This window comes from Kryptolebias marmoratus, linkage group LG9 (genome assembly GCF_001649575.2).
Source record: "Kryptolebias marmoratus isolate JLee-2015 linkage group LG9, ASM164957v2, whole genome shotgun sequence".
Classification (NCBI taxonomy): Eukaryota; Metazoa; Chordata; class Actinopteri; order Cyprinodontiformes; family Rivulidae; genus Kryptolebias; species Kryptolebias marmoratus.
The window spans coordinates 22,458,744-22,477,550 of record NC_051438.1 but is presented as its reverse complement, the minus strand read 5'-3'; the positions used below and the strand labels follow the sequence as shown (position 1 = coordinate 22,477,550).

Sequence of the window (18,807 nt, the reverse complement as noted above, 5' to 3'; positions counted from 1 at the left end):
TTAATTGAGGTCTTTGAAGAAACTGGGGAGTTTGCTTCTAATTTTAGTCATTTTGGTTCTTTTTGTTTTCAGTCCTTCCCCTGAACCCCAGCCTGCCAGGGCTCCCAAGTCCTGGCCATTACAAATGATGAATTGTGCTAGAGTTAAGCTAGAAGTAGGACAAATTGATCAAAGTGTCAGGTGCCCCTTGTGATGTTCAGGTCTACGTGAAGAAGGAGCTGTCAAAAAGTTTCCAGTAGCATAGTTATTGCAGACAAATGTTTATCTGCCACTTAACATGTTCTGTCTTCTGTCTGACTCACAATCTGTCGTTGCTAGCCTACATACAGTGTAGTGGCTAAAGATCAGGGGAGTTGATATAGTTACAGAAGTGCAAGTTGTTCACCATATTGTTCTTCTAGTCCACAGGAGACGAAACCCATGCTCTTCATTTTTAAACCAATGAGCTTACTATCTGAGGTGTAGTGCTGCAATTTGAGATAAGGACTACTTTGCTCAGCTCTGGTTTTGTTCAGATAAAGCTGGTCTAATTAAGCTTGATTTAATCGGGATTGCTTTTAAGCACAGCACACAGCTTCTTTGATTTCAAAGTAGCCCTTGGGAAGGACTTGAGGATGAAAGAAAAAGAATTAGATAGAGAGTAAAATTAGTGAGTGTGTTTTAAGAGTTGCTTTTTAAAATTTGCATAAGACATGTTTCTATTCTTAGTTGTACTGTTTTAACTTGTGTGAGTGATTGTAGGTGGTTTGTTGCTGGAGGAAAAGGAAACAACACGTAGAGACTTAACTTTCTGTGGTAATGGCAAAATGTGTGCCATTTCATTAAATTAATCAAGTACTATTCCATGTCAAGGTGTTTTATTCAGAGATTCAATTCGCCTCGCTGTTGTCACATTGAGCATGCAGCCGTGCAAAGGATGAATCGCCCCAATTCTTGAGAAAGTGCTGTGTTTTCTGCAGTTGTCTCCATTTATTTTTGAAAGTTTCCCTTCAGCTGTAAACACATTGCACCAACAAGATGGTAAACAATGGGCAAGAGTTAGTTTACTCATACATACAAAAGAATTGATTGCCAAGTCTCCAAGTCCACAATAACTCATCCTAATGATCCCAGTGTAAAATAATGTCTGTTCTAGACCAGAATGATGAAAAGGTTGCCCCTCTAACTCATTAGTATTAGGGCATAAAGATAGATGACCCAGATATGGAAGCTAAGCTTATTTTTGAACTCTGTTTCTACTAAGTTGTGCTGCTTCTGTGCAGTGTGAGTACAGCTAGACATGCTGTTGGCCTTACAGGCTGCTGCCTCCACTTCTCTGGTTTCATGGATCTACAGGACAGATGGAATGGTGGGCAAGGGGAGTGTTTTTCGGAGGCCAGTCCCTGTGTCATTGACTGAACAATGATAGAGCGCCCGGGTATTGAGCGGCTCCACACTAAATCTTTGTAAAGAGCACTTAGCTCCCCTGCGTTAGCCACAGAAAGAATATCTGTCAATGACCATCACTGGATGCTTTTATCCTGAGGCTCCTCTCAGCTAAACTCTAACCTAAGCTAAGTGTATTTTACTCTGCCCCAGCTGTTTACCAAAAAAGGGACAGACCTGAGTGGCAGGCCTCTCCATCAACACTCACACAGTTGCAAGGACTGTTTAAGGTTTATTCAGAGTCAAAACACGTCTCTTGGGCACAAGTTCTAAGACCAGACCTTAAATAAGTCATTCAGGTAGATTAATCTGTAAATATCAAGATCTGTTATTTTGTACTTTATCATTCTAGTTGTAATGTATTTGTCCTATAAACAGTTTTGTTTCTGTATCTTTTTTTATTACAGAAGGAGATGAAACTGGTGTGATGGATAGCCTAATGGAAGCTCTACAGTCTGGAGCAGCTTTCCGTGATCGGCGAAAACGGACACCGCGCAATGGTAGGCCAAAGCAAGCAGTACCTTTATGTGTCAGAGCTGAAATGTTCCCTCTATTCTGTCAGTCTTAATTGTTAAATAGGGTTCTTTCTTTCAATAGGAAATGCTTTGTATGCAAAACAGTTTGCTTCCTGACACGCAAAAAAGGCACTCTCCTGTTTGTACCTTTTGTTTGTACTTGAACCCACTTCAAGAATTCAAAAAACAAGTATACATTTAAACACTGAACAAAATGCACAGAAATAATTACACAAATATCCTAGTGAGGGGCAAAAGAAATATATGTATGAAGCACACAGCAATTGGACTGAAGTTGATTTAGTGTAATCTTAGTGTTAAAGCGTTCTGTTCTGCCATGATAAAGAGGCCATGCCCAGGGGACTTACACCTTGTGGAAGAGTGAGGGTCAATAATATGCAGGTCAGAGTTCTGCATGTGAGCCACAGGTGCTGCCATCTCCATACTGGCAAGCATGATAAAACAAAATTAGGGGGAACAACATGAATGAATACAGTGAATTGTTTTTATTCAGACTTGTGACACACATGCTAAACACTAGAGGGATGGAATAAACAAAAGTCCTGGTAACAATAGGAGGGTTTCTATCCAATTAACTTTAGAATGGGTTTTAATTTGAAACGGTGCAGAAAGTTTTGAATGTGCAGTTAGGGCTTAACGGCTCGTTTCATACATCTGTAATGTCAAACTAGTACTTTTTTTGTCTCATTGTTGCTGCTTCGATATGCAAGATTTTGACAAAAAAAAATCCATTCACTTTAGAAAATCAGCAACACAAGTTGAAAGTGTTCAATATACTCAAGGCTAAATCAAAGGATAAAAGTCAAAGCCATGGCTGTCATTTGTTTTTTCACATTTTCTTTCTGTAATTACATAATTTAAATGGTTTAAGTTTTCTCAAATGATATGCTAGTTGATGTAGAAAACAAATATGCTACTTTTAGAAGTTTATTTAGTTAAATCACATTTGATAGGTTGTCTTTGTTCTATCATACTATTCTTAGTTTTGGTCAGGTCCAATATTAATATTAATATTAATAATATTCATCTTCAACATACATAGGCAGCTTGTAGTTTTACTGCGAGCCTTGGTCACAGTGCTTAAAGGTGGGTTTCTGTTATTTCTGTTTTCTCTAGGAGCATTTCTGCCAATATTTCCAATGTGTCATTTCTGATGCATTTTTTTTTCTTTTTCTTGTTCACCTTCCTTTCCTTGTTGTCTTTTCTTTTTTTTCATCATCAACATTGTTCCAGGTGATCAAAGCCCTTCCAGTCCATCCTCTCGGTGGCCGGGTGCTAACTATGGTAACAGAACTTTAGGTGTGTTTTTCTTTATCAAACTTTTAACCTAACACTGTGTTGTTTCACACTGCACTGCTCCTGGCTGCATAAATCACAATCCTTTTCTGTCAGAACACTTACGCTGAGCTTATCAAAGACAATGTAGAATCATGTGCTGAATTATGAACGTTCACTTTAATGCATTACAGGTTAAATTTCTGTCAATCTTATTTATTTATAGATATTTTCATTTAGATTTTTAATGAAAGAGCTGTGCTATATGAAGCAAATGTCAAACGGCAACATGGAAGATGAACAAATAAGGATTACAACTACTAATGTCACTAACTATTTTCCAGTGACATGTCACCATCAGGGCTGCCCAATATAATGAAAATTACTCATTATAGAATATCAGTAAGCCCAATATCAATATTGCAAAGGACTGCTTGGCCTGCGATAATTAAATGAGTCTGTGCTGTGAATAATGCCCATTGTCATGATAATTGACTGAGTTGTAGCCATTTTGGTTTATGTCGATGCTAATGTCGATTAGCCATGGCAGCCATCTTGAAAAGGTTTGCCTCTAAAAGTAAAGTAGTTGTAGATGTACATCCATGGATTTTTTTTCTCAAATTTGTCATTAATATTGATCCAGTGGCTCAAGAGAGAGATATTTTGTTAACAGACACAGGCAAAAACATTACTGTCCGCCTTTTGCTATTCAGCAGCAGGCAATAATAACATGAGAAAATAGTAAAAGGCCATAATGGGCAAAAGTGCTTTGACTCCAGAGCGATAAGATTGTAAATCTTACAATTCAAAATCAATATGTGAAAATTATCTAAGCTGTCCTTGAGTTTCCCTGAGTTTATTTCCTGATTCTAAATGTTAAACCTCCTTACTGGGGTGGAACAGATTTTCTCAGCACATCTTCTACATTGTAGAGCGGCTACAGCTATTTGTTTTTTGTTTGTTTTTTTTGTATGCTTGCGTCATCGAATGATGTCACTTCCTGTCTTGTAGCAATGTTTAAAAATGATTTTGCCGAACTGCTTTTTTGTGAACCTCACTGCTTTAGCCACTCAGAATGACGTTTTGTTTATTTTGCTTTTCACTTGTGTGTGGAGTAGAGACATGTAACTTCACATAATATTTTTATCTTTTAGAAAAGAAATGCAACTTGCACACTTTGCAGGCTGTTATATGTGTGTGCTTTATTATTAGTATGCATGTTCAAATATCTGTACCAAGAGCATGATGCTGTGAGAACTGTCTGTTTAAAGAGAGGCAAATAATTGTAAAGTGAAAAGACTTCAGTAATTTTGTTGCCAGTTTGAGTCAGCACTTATCAGATTAGGAGGTTTAGTTACTTGAAAGCTTTTACAATATTATTAATGATGAAGGAGTGGATTTTAACAAAGTGAAACCTGAATGTAAAACTGGTGGACTGTCGTCACTGTGACAGAGACCCAGTTTTGTGAACAGTAGCAGCTCTGGTATCAAATGTTTTCAATGGGATGTGAGCAGCCTGTTCCTCAGCTGTCCACATTGGAAATGTAGAGTGAAGATTGTAGTGTTTACTCATACACCCCAAGACTAGCACTGTTGTATCCTGTATTCCACAGCCAATGATGGCTGACAAAGGCTTTGGCAGTTTATATAAGGCCTTCCTTGGCTTAAAGTGACAAATCCTCTGGTAGGCTTGATGTGTCCTGGAGAGGACACCACTGGGGAAGGATAATTAGGTAGACTGATGGGGAGGAATAGCAGGTATACTAGAAGAAAGAAAAAACAAAAAAAAACTTGTTGAATGGACAAAAACTATGTGGGTTTAAAAAATATTCCATATAATTTTAGGGCTTACTTTCAAAACAAAACATTTTTGTTGTAATTTCACAAATCGTTTAGTTAACATAATATTTGTTGATTCAAATGGTTTCCTAAAGGTGAGTCAGACTCATTTTAAATTGTAAAGTCAAACTATTTTTTCTTGATAAAATGTTTTCTTAGTTTAACCTTTTCTGTTAATGGACAATTTTGTTTGTTCCAGCGGAAATAGATAAAGTTAAGCTATGAGCTAAACAGTTCTTTTTGTTACAATTCACATCACAGTGAAAGCTCTGTGAAATGGTTGCCTGTCGACCAGCAATGTAAAATGGAGAAGGCTGTTGTGGATAAGAAAAGTTTTTTTACTTTAGAATGATACTTCCACAATGGAAGTCCTCTTTGGCTATAAAGACGTTGCTGACACTGAAAAATGGAAAACATTTATTTTTATCCAGGGCACATTCACACAATAAGATTGATGTCACTCATTGTTTGACGTATTTCGTTGCTGACACTGAAAATCGTATATTGTAATGCACCTTAGGCAAAGTTATAAGTAATGGTAAAATTGTTCAGCCAACATTGGGCTCAGTGGTACAGCTGAGTAAAAACAATGTTTGGCCACCCATTGACTATATGATGTTACTGGATTCATGTATTACCAAAACTCTCCTTGCTTATAAATTCCTGTTGATATTTTATTCAATATTCTATATATCTGTGACCCATTTTCCCCTTTTTCTTTTAATCTAGACAACAAAAGCTGATGTAATGGTTGTATTTCCTGTTTGGCATCATGCATCCAATTCTTCACTGAACACTTTTTTTTTTTTTTTTTTTAACCAAGTGAACATCACTGCAAACCTACCAGCAGGTATTATGCACTGACAGCTCCTCGTTTATTGATATGGGGCACAGTACAGGTTTGATAAAGAGCTGCATGCATTCTCCAGTCTGAGGTGATGAGAGGAGAAAATCCTTTTGACATGCCGACTCCATGTTTTTTTCTTTCTGTGAATGGAATATGGAAATAACTTCAGTTGGTATAGAACATAAGACGACTTGTCTCATCTATTGTAGGAAGAAAAAAATATTTACTTTCGTTATACATTTTTCCCCTATAAATTTCCAACTACAAAAATATGTAAAAAATAATTATTGGATTTCTTCAGTTTTGAACTGTTAGATGACAGAAAACCCTTCAGTCACTTTAAGCAGTCTTTATTTGGTGTGATACTCATGTCTATAATTTGAAATACTCTTTTACTATATTTCAGTATTTAAAGAATAAAACTATTTCTTTTGTTAGTACAGCAGTCTTAATGTTTGTGCACTTTTGTTTAGCACATTATTAGGGGATTGACAGCATTTTATTTTAAGTATTTGCTGGTGTAAAAAAGGATTTCTTAGCTATTCTTTCAGTTAGTGTGCCAAATCTATTCAATCCCGCTTGTCATGTCAGTTGTAATCTCATTCTTTAAAGCTTGATTAACCTCCTGTCATCCCTAAACGAGCAGCATGTACCAGAGAGAGTCTGTCAAAGACGCACAAGAATCTTCACTAACGTCAAAAAGGAGTTCATTTAAACCCAGCATGTCATTCTTTTTCATCCTTTAGGCCAAACTGCACTTCACCAGACTACCTCAAGTGTGAGGCGGAGCACAATTCTAGGCGCCGCCAGTCACAATTACAACCAATTGTGGAAGCATTTCCTATTTCCTTGTCTCCACTTTGTGCAAGATGGAAAATCTAACCCCAGGGGCCATAGTCATGTGTTATGCAATTACACCAGCCATTCCTAATTCAGCACACAGAACTTGGATAGATTGATGAACACCAGCAAATCCATGTTTCTGCAGTTGGTTCAATCTTATTTCAAGGATCTGATTTTTAAAAATAGATATATTTCCTTTGCTTTTTGTGTAAATATAATTCAACTGTCAGTGCTTCAAACCCAGACATTTTAAGCATGTTTCCAAGCAGATTTAATTGACTGCATTCTCAGATTTCGGTATAACTGCACGTTTTTATTAACAGACGGCCACATCCGTTTGAATATCCTTTTAATTTAAAAACTCTTTTCAAAAATCTGACAAGTATATTTGATGTGAAAAGCTTAATCTTTTTTAGTACCAGCTTCTCAATGATTCATCTTAGCACTGTACATACAAATTGGCCTTTACTGAAGTCTACGAAACACAGAAGAAGCTTTACTCACAGAGTTGTCTGCCCAGGTTTTTGTTTGGCTCCTGAGTGCAGGTACAGTCATTTCTGTAGATTGAACTTTCTGATTGAAGCTTATATTGTGGCAAGGGGCTCCGACAGGTGGTAAAACTCAAGAGTTTTCTCCAAAACCAATCACTAGCTATGAACATTTCTACACATCTGGGGATTCAGTTTTTTGTATTTCCTGTATTTGGTAAGCAAAGATGACAGTATCTGCTCAATTCTCAGTAAATTAGTTGCCCTGACAGGTCTCCGTTATGATGTATTTAGGGATGGTTTCTAAAATTTGTTGTAATAACATTTTTTTGCTAGTCAAAAACTGTCTAAAATTGACAGTGCATTTATTTTTTAGCAGATTAGTTATAATGGATGTGTTCTTCTAGCTCAGTTAGGTCACTGCTATAAACTGCTAACTTATATGTTATCCAGTTCTTCTGTTCAAGTAAGTACATAAAACTTGACCAGATGCTTATATTTTTAAATACTTTATTTTGTTGCTTTTTTTGTTGTTGTTGCTGTTGATCTCTGCCTCTGTCCTACCATATTGTCCAGCATGTCAGAGCAGTGTTAAGATGACTTCTCACCAACATTTCAGAGGAAAAATGCTAAAAAGTTAAATTCTCCTTTGATGTTTAAGGGCTGTTCAGTACAACTGAATAGTGTAACTCTCCAACTTTGTTCCACCAAAACCATAAGTTACTTATTACAAAAGAGTATTCTAAACTTTATTGGACTGAAAAGTCATAAATATATTTTGTCACTGAAGCAAGCTTATACATCTATACTGTGGGACATTAGTTTGGCATGTAGAATTTCTTCTTCCTCTGGTGAATAGGGTAAATTAGATTTTGTGAAAATCTTTTTAAGAAGTAAAATGGGTTAGCCTACTGCTTTATCTCCTATTTCCCTTTTTTGTGAGACAGTTACCTGGCATTCTGGCAGGAGATTGGTGGGTTGAGAGCAGGAGCCTCTCATACATCCTGGCTCATCGATTTTCGGTCAGTGATGAAAGCCACAGACTCAGTAGGTCTTTCATACTGGGGGGCATCCCAAAAGACACATCAATCAGTTTTAAAAGAGAACCAAGCCAATCTTATTTATTTACTACCTTTTCAATGTCATTACAATCCCAAACCAGGGTCTCTCTTCCCTCCTTTCTCTGCACCAGTTGTATCCCATTTCACCTTCACAAGTCAGTCCGTCAAAAGTTCCCTCTGTCCTGGTACACTCAAGTAAAGGTGTTAACAAACTTAAACCTTTTCACTTATATTTTGCTGTGTAGCTTACAATGGCATTAACTTAATGGTAATAAGAAGGTAAAGAATTTTAATTAATTGTTACATATGAAGGTGTATGCCTAACACCACTCTATTTCCAATATTCTCTACTTTTTTCAGTGCTGTAATGTCAGCTTGTCACAATGTTCTTGGTATGGTCAACTGCTGCAGGCATTATAACATTTTACCAGATATGCTACTTTTGGTATTTCTTAGCGAAGATTTTCTTTCCACTTCTGTCTGCATTCTATCACATTTCTAACATGAAATGATCCTCCTCTAAGAAGTTGCCATGTTCAGTCAAAAAAGGGAAACGTTTGGTGACTGCCTCTTAGCAGGTTTCTGAAAATTGATAAATCAGAAAAAAAAACAAGCTTTTCGGAAGCAAGACCTGAAAAAGCAAAAAATTTCTTGCATGTTTATGGCAGAGATTTAGCAGAGAGGCTGCTAAACAGTCAGAATGGTAATGATTGTAACATAACCCTCAACAAACATATTTTAAAATAAACAAATTGTCAAGTTCATCAAATATGGGATTCCTTAATTCCTTAAAAAACCAACAGGTATATCAGATGGTCAGTTCAGAGCATGAGTAAAATTTAAGCTTTTGCTTGTTTTGGAAAGTGCTTTGAAAATGCTTTTGTTGTGAAATGGTATTATTATTTTTTTTAATTTTTTTTTTACAGTACATCAAATCCAATTGAAATGTTCTTTAAAGATAAAAGATTAAAAAAAAAACTGTTCTCTTGCTTAGCCCAACCCATTGTTACATAATACATATTTAACACATATTCTCATTATGTCTCTTTGCTGTCTACATCACCATGATCTGATTAACCACACTATGTTCAGTTTGCCAGCTTTTTGTCATCTTCTTCCTGATCATGAGGCATTTGTCTCTAAAATAACAGGAAGCGATAGTGATCGTAATTCCCATAGCAATTAATTTGCTCACACATATGTTGTACCCATCATTTTATCTTTTTCCGTTGTCTCTCAACCTCCCCGGCAGTTGTTCTCCTCCGGTTTTTCATACACACTTACACACATTCCAGTTTGTGTCACATGTCAGATGGGAACCGTTGCTGCAAAGGTGCCTCTGAGTCGAGGGCTTTGCCTCCTCAACTTTTGGCCTCTACTACAAGCTGTTGATAGATGTTATTCATTGGGGCTGCACTTGAGGTGCTCCTACAGGAAGTGGAGCTAACATGATTTGAGGCAAAAAGACCCAGAGGGTTTTATGCTACACCTTGGATGGCTTAGTAGATGTAAGATATCAATAGAGTAGATGAGAAAACTGTTCCGTAGAGATGTGCTGTTTGAAATCTATCACCTGTTTCTTATGGATAAGTATTTATCAACAACCAAAAGGGGAAAGCAGATGAGAAGGAACTGAGTCATAGACACCTACTCAATTTAAGATTGGATTATAGTGTGGGCAGTCCTTTTGTCCCTTCTCTCTACCCAAAGGGCATTTCTTTGGAATTGATTTTTTTTTTTTATCTCAACAGAAATCCTATCATAAAAATATATATTGATGATGTTTTATTTACTTTTTTAATATCTGGTGCATAACAGAAACATAGCTTGACTCAACCAAGGGAGCACAGAAATTAAGTGAAGTGAGACACGGAAACATTTTGTAAAGCTGAATCAAAAGTCTCTATGTTGACACTAGTGGTCTTTCACCCCTACCCCTGCTATTAAGTACCACCCAGAACTCTTTGCTGTTTCTACTTGAGTGCAGGGTAGTCATAACTAAGTCTAAGTATTGTCTTATTTTATTGGTTCTGGGCATCACTGATGTTCTGAGATTCCTCAGGGTTCCTGCCTAGTGGATCATCAATGAACAACCCCCAAGCAAAATGTTTTACGAACTAAAGTCTTTTCTTTAACTTCCTTCAGCATTTGTTGTGAGTTGTGTGTTTTCCTTGCTCACTCTCCAAACAATATTGGCTTTCAAGTATGTGGGCAGTTAAGAAAGGTCACCCCAAGTGTAAATTGTCAATACTAGATCAATTCTGGAGGGCAAATGAGCTTTGGAGGCCCCATAATGGAACGTTTTATCTTATTTTTATCCAGGGCACATTCACACAATAAGATTGATGTCACTCATTGTTTGATGTATTCCTAATAGAGCTATAAACTTGCAGAGCTTAAAGAAAATGGAATGCCTGTGAAAGCCAAATATAGGGGAAGCAATCGGACCATCCCACCAGCTGAAAAATTACTCTCATATAATTCCAAGGAAATCTCACCCAAGCCCATGATGCTTAGTGCTGAAGGATGGGCAACTTGTGTCAGTTGAATTAAACCTTATTTATCGCTCATTAGGCATACAGCGGGGCCAACTGATGATCAGTTAGAGAACAAATAATGTGCGGTGGAATAGAATGCCATTATGCACAGTTATGTATTCCTCTGACAATAAGACATGCTGCCAGAATCAAATGCTTTTCTCTTTCATGACACACTGTTTTTTTTTCCTGTATTTTAAACTCCGCATTGTGATGTGACTATTTTTAAAATATAAATTAGAACGTCCAGGCTGCTGGTTGTATGTGAAGTACCAGCTAATATCTACAATTTCTCAAACAGACTGAAACAAAATTAATATTTAATTTCCCCACTTGGCAGCCATAATAGGAGGATTTATAATATTGAGGTATATATAAAAAAGACTATGTACCTTGCAATGACTGATAGTGGTAAATCCCTTAAATACAAAGATGGGGGCGTATTAGATATTTTTAAATATTTTATTCAATATGTCAAATATGTGAAACTGATCGAGGAAGTAAATTAAAGAAATTCTATTATATATATGTCTCCATATTTGAATAGCTAGATATTTTGACTGCTCTATCACTTTCCCTTTTTTCATTTAATTATATTTTTACCAAATAGTGTTAAAGGGCAAATGGATAAAAAAGGGATGTGGGGGTCCTTTGTGCACCCTGAGTTCAGGTCTTGCCCATTAAATAAGCAGGCACCTCAGGTTTTATCAAATCCTTCTATCTTTCTGGAATACAGAAGTGCAAAAAAGTTGACACTTCAGAATAGTACCAATTTGAATGTGTTATTTCTAAGATTTTCTGAACTGTACCCAATGCCATATTTTTTAGAATAAAATGAATAATGCATGAAATTAGTTAACAATGCTGTTGCACAAGTAACACTAAAGTTATTACTTCATTGTGTCCTCTTTTCTTTGCTTTAAAATTATTATATTTAACATTTGTCAGTTCTTGTCTTTCTGCCTTAAAGTTTTTGACAAAAATCAAGGTAACAGTTATTATTTCTGAACTTGTTTATTGCCGCAAAATTTTCACTCTTCTATAATAACCAAGAAAAGAGTGCTTTGGTATTTTGTTCAACAGCAATATTTTCCTCACACCATTAGTAAGATGTGAATACTTTCACCTTCACAGTGTTTTGTTTTTCATGAATGTATGCACTAATCCAATAATTTGACTTAACCTAGACAAATTGAAAACGTATTAGCATGTACTTCAAAGTGTAACCTAATGATTAAGAAGAAATCTGCTTTTTGTGTATTTAAAAAATGAAAGTTATTTTTGAAACACAAAAAGAGGGTAAAATATGTCACTGCAAAAAAAAGAGAAGACCATCTGAGGAAGAAAAAAATAAAACAAAGTCGTCAGTAAATTGAAGTGGGTAAATTGTGCAGTGATGGAAAGATGTATGAGTAGTGACAGTAGTAAAGCTTGAAAGAAAGCAAAAAAAGATGGCGAGGGTTAAATGAAGCACAAAGCCAAAAACCACGGTGAAGTCCCTGCACTCTTGCACATAGAAAGACTTCCATGAACACAAATAGATGCACATACTGAGTGTGCAATCAGCAAGAATACTGCCTGCACTCAGGCTGTCCCCCCTCCAGTCAGGCATGATTTTGCTTGACATGGTTCCATCACTAATGCTGACTGATGCCCATTTGCTAGGCTCTTCATATTTATTTATTTATCTGTTTATTTGTGTCAGCTTTATTTATTAATGGGCCTAAAGGATGCTGTAAAATGGCAAATATCCATTTGTCCAGTTAAGAAACGGAAGGCTGTAAGCCATTACAAGTTGAATGAACAAAGGACAAAGTTCACCTTTTTTTTAGATTCCAGCAGTTGAAGCAGCATCCCATTCCAGGTAATGGAAATGCGGTGTGCCCATTTAGTTACTTAGTTTTAATCCAAATGGTTGAGCTTCTTCTCTATTTTTTTTTTCCCACTTTCCTATCTTTTGCTTTTTGGTCTTCCAGTTGGTTAGTATCTGATAGAAGAATTTGAGTGTCGTCAGATGTCTCCCTTACCCCCCTCAGAGCTGCAGTAGCGCTCTGTCTTGTTAGGTTCAACACATTTCTGTTGTCCTTGTTAAGTAAATGAGGACTTTAAATGCTCTTTTTTAACCCAATGCTCATAATACTTTCTATATTTGCGTAAGTTATATTTGTAAGGTTTTGGGTCATAGTTCTCCATTTTATTTTAACTTTGTATTTGCAGGAAATGTCCCCTTGGTTGTGTTTTTGATGCAATTAGAGTGTAATGAGTATAAAATGAGTATAATTGTTGTACATTTACTTAGTGACATATTTGTTGTTAGAAACTGCAGAGGGGATAGCAGTGATATTTAACCACAAGTGTAAAATTTAAGATTGTTGGCTTTGGTGGTCGATATCTCTTTCCAGAGATTTGCCAAAAGGACTTTTTTGTTCTGTTCTGTAAATGTACAAAAAATTGCTATGCTTAAATGTGTTGCTGATGTGGCTAAATTTGAGTTTCAGAATAACATCTTTTTCAACACTGTAACCATAGAAATGTTTTACTTCAGTCAAACAAATTGATTATGTTTAAGAATAAATCTGGGATTACCTATGAAAAAATCTGAAATGGGATAATTTAGTGATACCAGAAAAAAAGAAAGCCTACACTGACTATTTTTTTGTTTTAACTTTAGAAACGTGAGGACAAAAAGAACGTGGACTGGAATAAAGAGATATTCTGACAATAATAATTGTAAGACTTTTTTAGCTATGAATCTATGCATCTACTGAAACATCCTATTAGGAGGTAGAAATGGAAATCCTTTCTAATTGCCTTTTTGAGTTTATCTGAATTTATCCAGATAGTAGAGTGTGCTCAGAAGCACATGGGAGGGAAGAAAAGGAAGGTGGGGGTAAACATGAAGGAAGCACAACAGCTTGGTATTCATGAATTCCATAAATTACAATGCTACTCCCCCAAGAGATGACTAATATGTCACTTTTAAAAATAGACAGTTTGCCGCAGTACAGACCCTCTGCTTCCAGTGGATTAGGATTAAGAAGATAGATATAAAAAGAGATTTGAGGATTTGGTTTGTGAGTAAACTGTTCTGGTAAAAGTAAGTACAAACTTCAAAACTAAGGACATAAAAAATCTGATCCTTGGTCTTAAAATTAATTCAGCCTTTGAAAAGCAATAACACATGACGCTTTATGTACCTTTAATATTTTAAACAAAGCTAAATTTCAGAAGTGGTATGTTTAAAAGAAAAAAAGTACAACAAAGAATCTTTTGCTTTTCACTGCTGAGCTTGTCAATCAGAACAAATCAAAGTGGCTTTCTACTAAAACAACAACTAAAAACCTCCCAAACAAGCTGCTTGTTTTATCATTCCCAAATTTGCACTGTTGGGATTTTTAATTTGACGTGCCATGTCAGGCCCAAAGAGTGTCAGGTTTAAAAACATGCAGCTTTTTATGTAGGTTTGTAGATAGAAATGTAAATTTGTCTGACTTTAGGGTGAACTTATTTGGATGTTTTTTGCTACTTAAATTGGCTGTTGTTTTAAATGTTTTTCGCTTTTAAAAGTTTCTTGTTGTAAAACGATGGATTCAGATCATCTGAAGGCACTTCCCAGACTGACTGGCAGCAACAGTTGCTTCTCTAAAATCCTGCATTTGAATTTTCTCCTTGGCCTTATGTCCATGTACACCTAAATGAAACTGACAAAACTTCTGTTTTAAAGGTGCTCACACTTTTTGCTAATTGATTTCTTAAGAGCATTTCATTAGCAGACTCTGGTTGCCACTTATTATCTTACTCTTAGTGGATTTCAGACTGTTTCTGCATTTTGGCTTATTTTTATAATTTATCTGAAAATGATTTTATCTCATTTTAAGAATTAATGAAAAACCTTTTTTATCATGATCTACATATTTTAGATTTCCTCTTTTACCATGACTGTATATGTGCTGACTATGGGGTGTTTTACTTTATGTAAACTGATCAGGTTGGCATGTTAAGTCTATACTGTGAGGATGTGCAAGTGACTGAAGGATATATGAGGCGTGCTTTAGTTTAAAGCTAGACGAGGTTTCTGAGTTTGTAACATCTCCACCCTGAAGGCATCGCCAGCTAAGTAAAAGATGAGGCTGCACACTGCATTACCTCAACTATTATTATTTTCCTTCCCTCTCTGTGGCTCAGGTCACTGTTGCTTGAGGGCAGATTACGGCAGATAGAAGCTGCAATACTACTTGAGCTTTCCAACAAGTAAGAAGAGTGTGTGTCCGGATGTGTTCTTATATATTTGTTCTTTGTGCGTGCATGCAAGCATGCCTGTGTGGCTGCAAAGATTGCTTTTGTTTGATTGTGTGAGTTTGATTGTTTACATGTGGAAATGGGTACTGAAGCCTAGCATTCCTTGGCAAGCCATAAATTGTCCCGATTTTGCTTTCACAGAGTAACTCACAAATTAGCTTTTATAAAAAAAGTAATGTCAATGTGTAAACTAAAATTAATCAATTCTTGCCTACCTTACTCACAAACAACACATCCTAGATGAACGGTTGCTGAATAAGGACATTTATGCATTTGTACGAATATTCTAGAGTTTTTGCTTAACTTCTGATCCCTCCATTAATATTTTTACGGTGGTAGAAAAAGTCTAAGACATTGATTTTTCTTTATCCAAATGTAAAACTTTTATGACACTCAGCATAGCTGAAGATGCAACCCTGTCATTATTTTACTGGCTCTGCTGGTTGTTGAAGAGATGTCTCGTGCTTATAAACCTTGAATAATTGAACAGGGGTATCAGTCAATAAGAGATGGAGAACAAGATCTTGATGGCCAAGTTGACAGCTTAAGAAAGAGAACAGCAGCCTGATTAGTCAGTGTGTCGCGTCGCTGCTTGTACACTTTGCTCCCTCTTTTTTTCCCTCTCCTCTTTGCACCGATCAGTTACTTCTCTTTTGTTTCTTCTCGGCTTCTTTCTTTATACTCTGTTGCTGTAGTTTGTCTATTACACATTTTACTTTTCCCCATTCCTTCCCATCCCACTATTCAACATTAAAGCCTCGTTTTCTTAAAATACTTAAATTTTCCTCGCATCCTGTACCCATTTATCCCAATAAGTCCATGTTACTCAAGGCATAATTATTACTCTTGGATGGAAGATAGGCTCAGTGGCGCCGTACCCTGCTCTCTCGACCCGCATTATTCATTTATGGAGTATCCGTTTTTGTAGTGAGCCATCTTCCTGTAGCCCAGTAATGATAGGAGTCTTGGCGACCCTGTGCATTTGCACTGTAATATAAGACATTCTCATTAGGCCAAAGATTTTGCTTTCTCATGTCCATTACATTAATTGCTACACATCACTGCCTGCCATGCCTCCCCGTATTTTGTTACATCGCATGCATTTTCTCCCACACCACCTAAGTGTGGCCCAGAACTGCTTTGCCCTGGAAGGTGAGAGAAGTAATTGAAAAATGTTACATCGAAAATTGGATAAGATGTTTTTGGTCACAAAAATTCAAAGAGATAATCTGAAGAGTTTGCTTGTGTTTTGTTACTCAAGTGGGTGAAAAAAAAACAGTTTTCAGATCAAATAAATTGAAGTAAAGTGCCCTCCACCCCCGCACAGTCTCCCTGTTGTCAGTCATCTCTCTTCATAATAGGGAAACAGGCCACTGCCATAATTGCTTTGATGGTCCAGCTTGAGCAAATCACTTCTGGGCATAAAGAGAGGCCTTGGAGATGGCAGCCAGAGAGAAAAGGTGCGAATGAATTAAAGCACTTTGTGTTCCTCTGGGCATGTGGCCCAGATTTCTCTTGAAAGAAAAAAAATACAAGGAAAAAGGAAGGAGTGAGGGGGTGGGGTGTGCCGCTCTCTTCATAGAAGAAATGGCAGTAAAAGCAATAATGCACATCCAGCCTCCATTATGCCACACTGGAGAGCTTTATCAAGGAGGACACAATGGCAGTGACATAGTTAACTGGCAGGTGGAGAAAGGATGATTTCACTGGAAATAATCTGGTTTTGTATGGGGTTGCCTTCTATGGGAGAACCTCTGGTCAGACCTTTTGTGAAGGAACAAAAGTTTGGCTCTTTGGAGGCAAAGCTTTGAATGTTTTAGTAGAGCTGGGTGGATGTCCCAAGGCCTTAAGTCCTGAAGATTTCAACAGGGGAACATGCATGCATGGCCTTTGGCATCGCTGCCTTTCTTCCACTGACCTTTCTGATGACATAGCAAAGTTCTTTTTTTCTAGCTCTACTTGTTTTATCTTTCTAAACCCTTAACTAAACAGAAATTCTTTACTCCTTTGCTCCTATTAGTCATTTTTACTGTTTGAGTTGCACTCTTTTTTTTCCAGCTGGCAAATCAGAGAAAAGTGCAGACACCCGCTGAACGAGCCTATGTGTTCTTCAAGTATTATGTCACGGCTACTCAGCTGTAGTAATCTTTCTATATAAAGAAACCGCCAGTCTTTTAAATATCTACAGTTATTGTTCGATCTGTTAGACAGCAGAGGTGGCAGACAGTTACAGATGTAGCTGGAAACAAGATTTAGCTCGAGCAAGTAACAGCAGTGTTTCTATCTCAAAAATGCTGTAATACGTTCTTTTGAAATTATGTACCACTGTCAAACACAAGTCTATTACATGTAAGACAAAACTTTCAGGTACTTGTGACTGACATGTAGATGAATCAGAATTTTTTATCACCCAATTTTGATGCAAAGCGTGTGGGGAGTGGTGTGAATAGACAGCAAACAATTGAGGGGAACCTGTTGTTTTCAGGGGAAAAAAAATCAACCATGACAACACCCTGCTCAGATTGTGGCACAAATGCAGTGGAACCATTTGACTAATCCTACTTCACCTTTACAAAAACCCCAGAGGTCACAAGGCCCCCAAACAATGCTCCACTAGCGTCTGGGGCATCATTCTTCACCAGCAGTCTTGTCTTTTCTCTCAGCTAGGCGATGGCACGCCCCTTGTTAGTTCCACCCTGATCCTTTTGCCTCTCTTTATGTCATGCCACCAAGCCAGTCAGCATACCCCTATTTCTCGCTATCAAAACAAATCTCTGACCCCCTTTAGAAAAGGACGCTGCTTTTGTTCTTAGTTGACAGCCCATTGCAATCTTTCAGAGCTGCAGGTGCAACTCACTTATGAAGAAATCATTAGTCTAAAAAAAACTGCAGACAATTAATCACCTTAAATAGATAATGCTTCTCCAAATGTATAAAAAGAAGAAAAATTAAATCAGTCAAATATTTGTGTAATAAGCGCATTTAAAGATAAAAAATAATGAAAGCACTAATTTTTTTTCCAAAAAGATTTTGGCAGAAGTCAACATCAATACTTTCTTCTCTCCTCAAGGATTTCTTTCATCTGTCTTCACGATCATTTTCCACATGATCCTATAAGGATGAGTGCTGACTATAATTGCTTTTCATATAATAATTGTGCGGCTTTATTGTCGATAGGAAAACAGTTTTCCCTGTCAACTTGAGTTAAGCTCATTCATACTACACAAACTACAAAGCATGTTCTGTAAGAGAAATAAGACTGAAAACATCCACACGCCACAGAGAAAAACTATTACAGCTAAATGAGCATTCTCTCTCTGACTTAATACCAGTGAAGGACTGTACACTGGGTCTGTTGCCACTTTATCCAACCATGTGATTTCAGAGAAATGTCTAAGGCATTATTTCTGCCCTCCTTTCATTCATATTTAACCTCCCTCCATACATAATTCAGATATGTTCTTCACACATCTTTTGATGATATGACATTAGTGTGGAGGCTAAACAGGCGATGGTGAGCCCCTTGTGCAAGGAATTGTGTGTTTGTGAGACACTTTCGATTGGCAAGGATCCACTCAGCCCATAAGGGCCAAGTGGAAAACATATTTTATGTCCCTTTAGTTGTTTTACTAAACTTTGTTATACAGTTTTCAGAAC

The 18,807-nt window shown here is 36.9% G+C and overlaps 1 protein-coding gene across 5 annotated transcripts in view; it reads left to right on the top strand.

Annotated features, from left to right (window-relative positions):
- diaph2 (diaphanous-related formin 2) overlaps positions 1-18,807 on the top strand; it is a 347,968-nt gene that overhangs the window by 297,940 nt on the left and 31,221 nt on the right. For 3 of the 5 annotated variants that reach the window (XM_017408298.2, XM_017408297.2, XM_017408295.2), the window contains 2 exons: positions 1,833-1,925; positions 3,195-3,260. In XM_017408298.2, the coding sequence (XP_017263787.1) occupies positions 1,833-1,925; positions 3,195-3,260 (159 nt within the window). The remainder of the gene's footprint in view (positions 1-1,832; positions 1,926-3,194; positions 3,261-18,807) is intronic. The other 2 variants (XM_017408296.2, XM_017408299.2) reach the window with 2 other exon arrangements.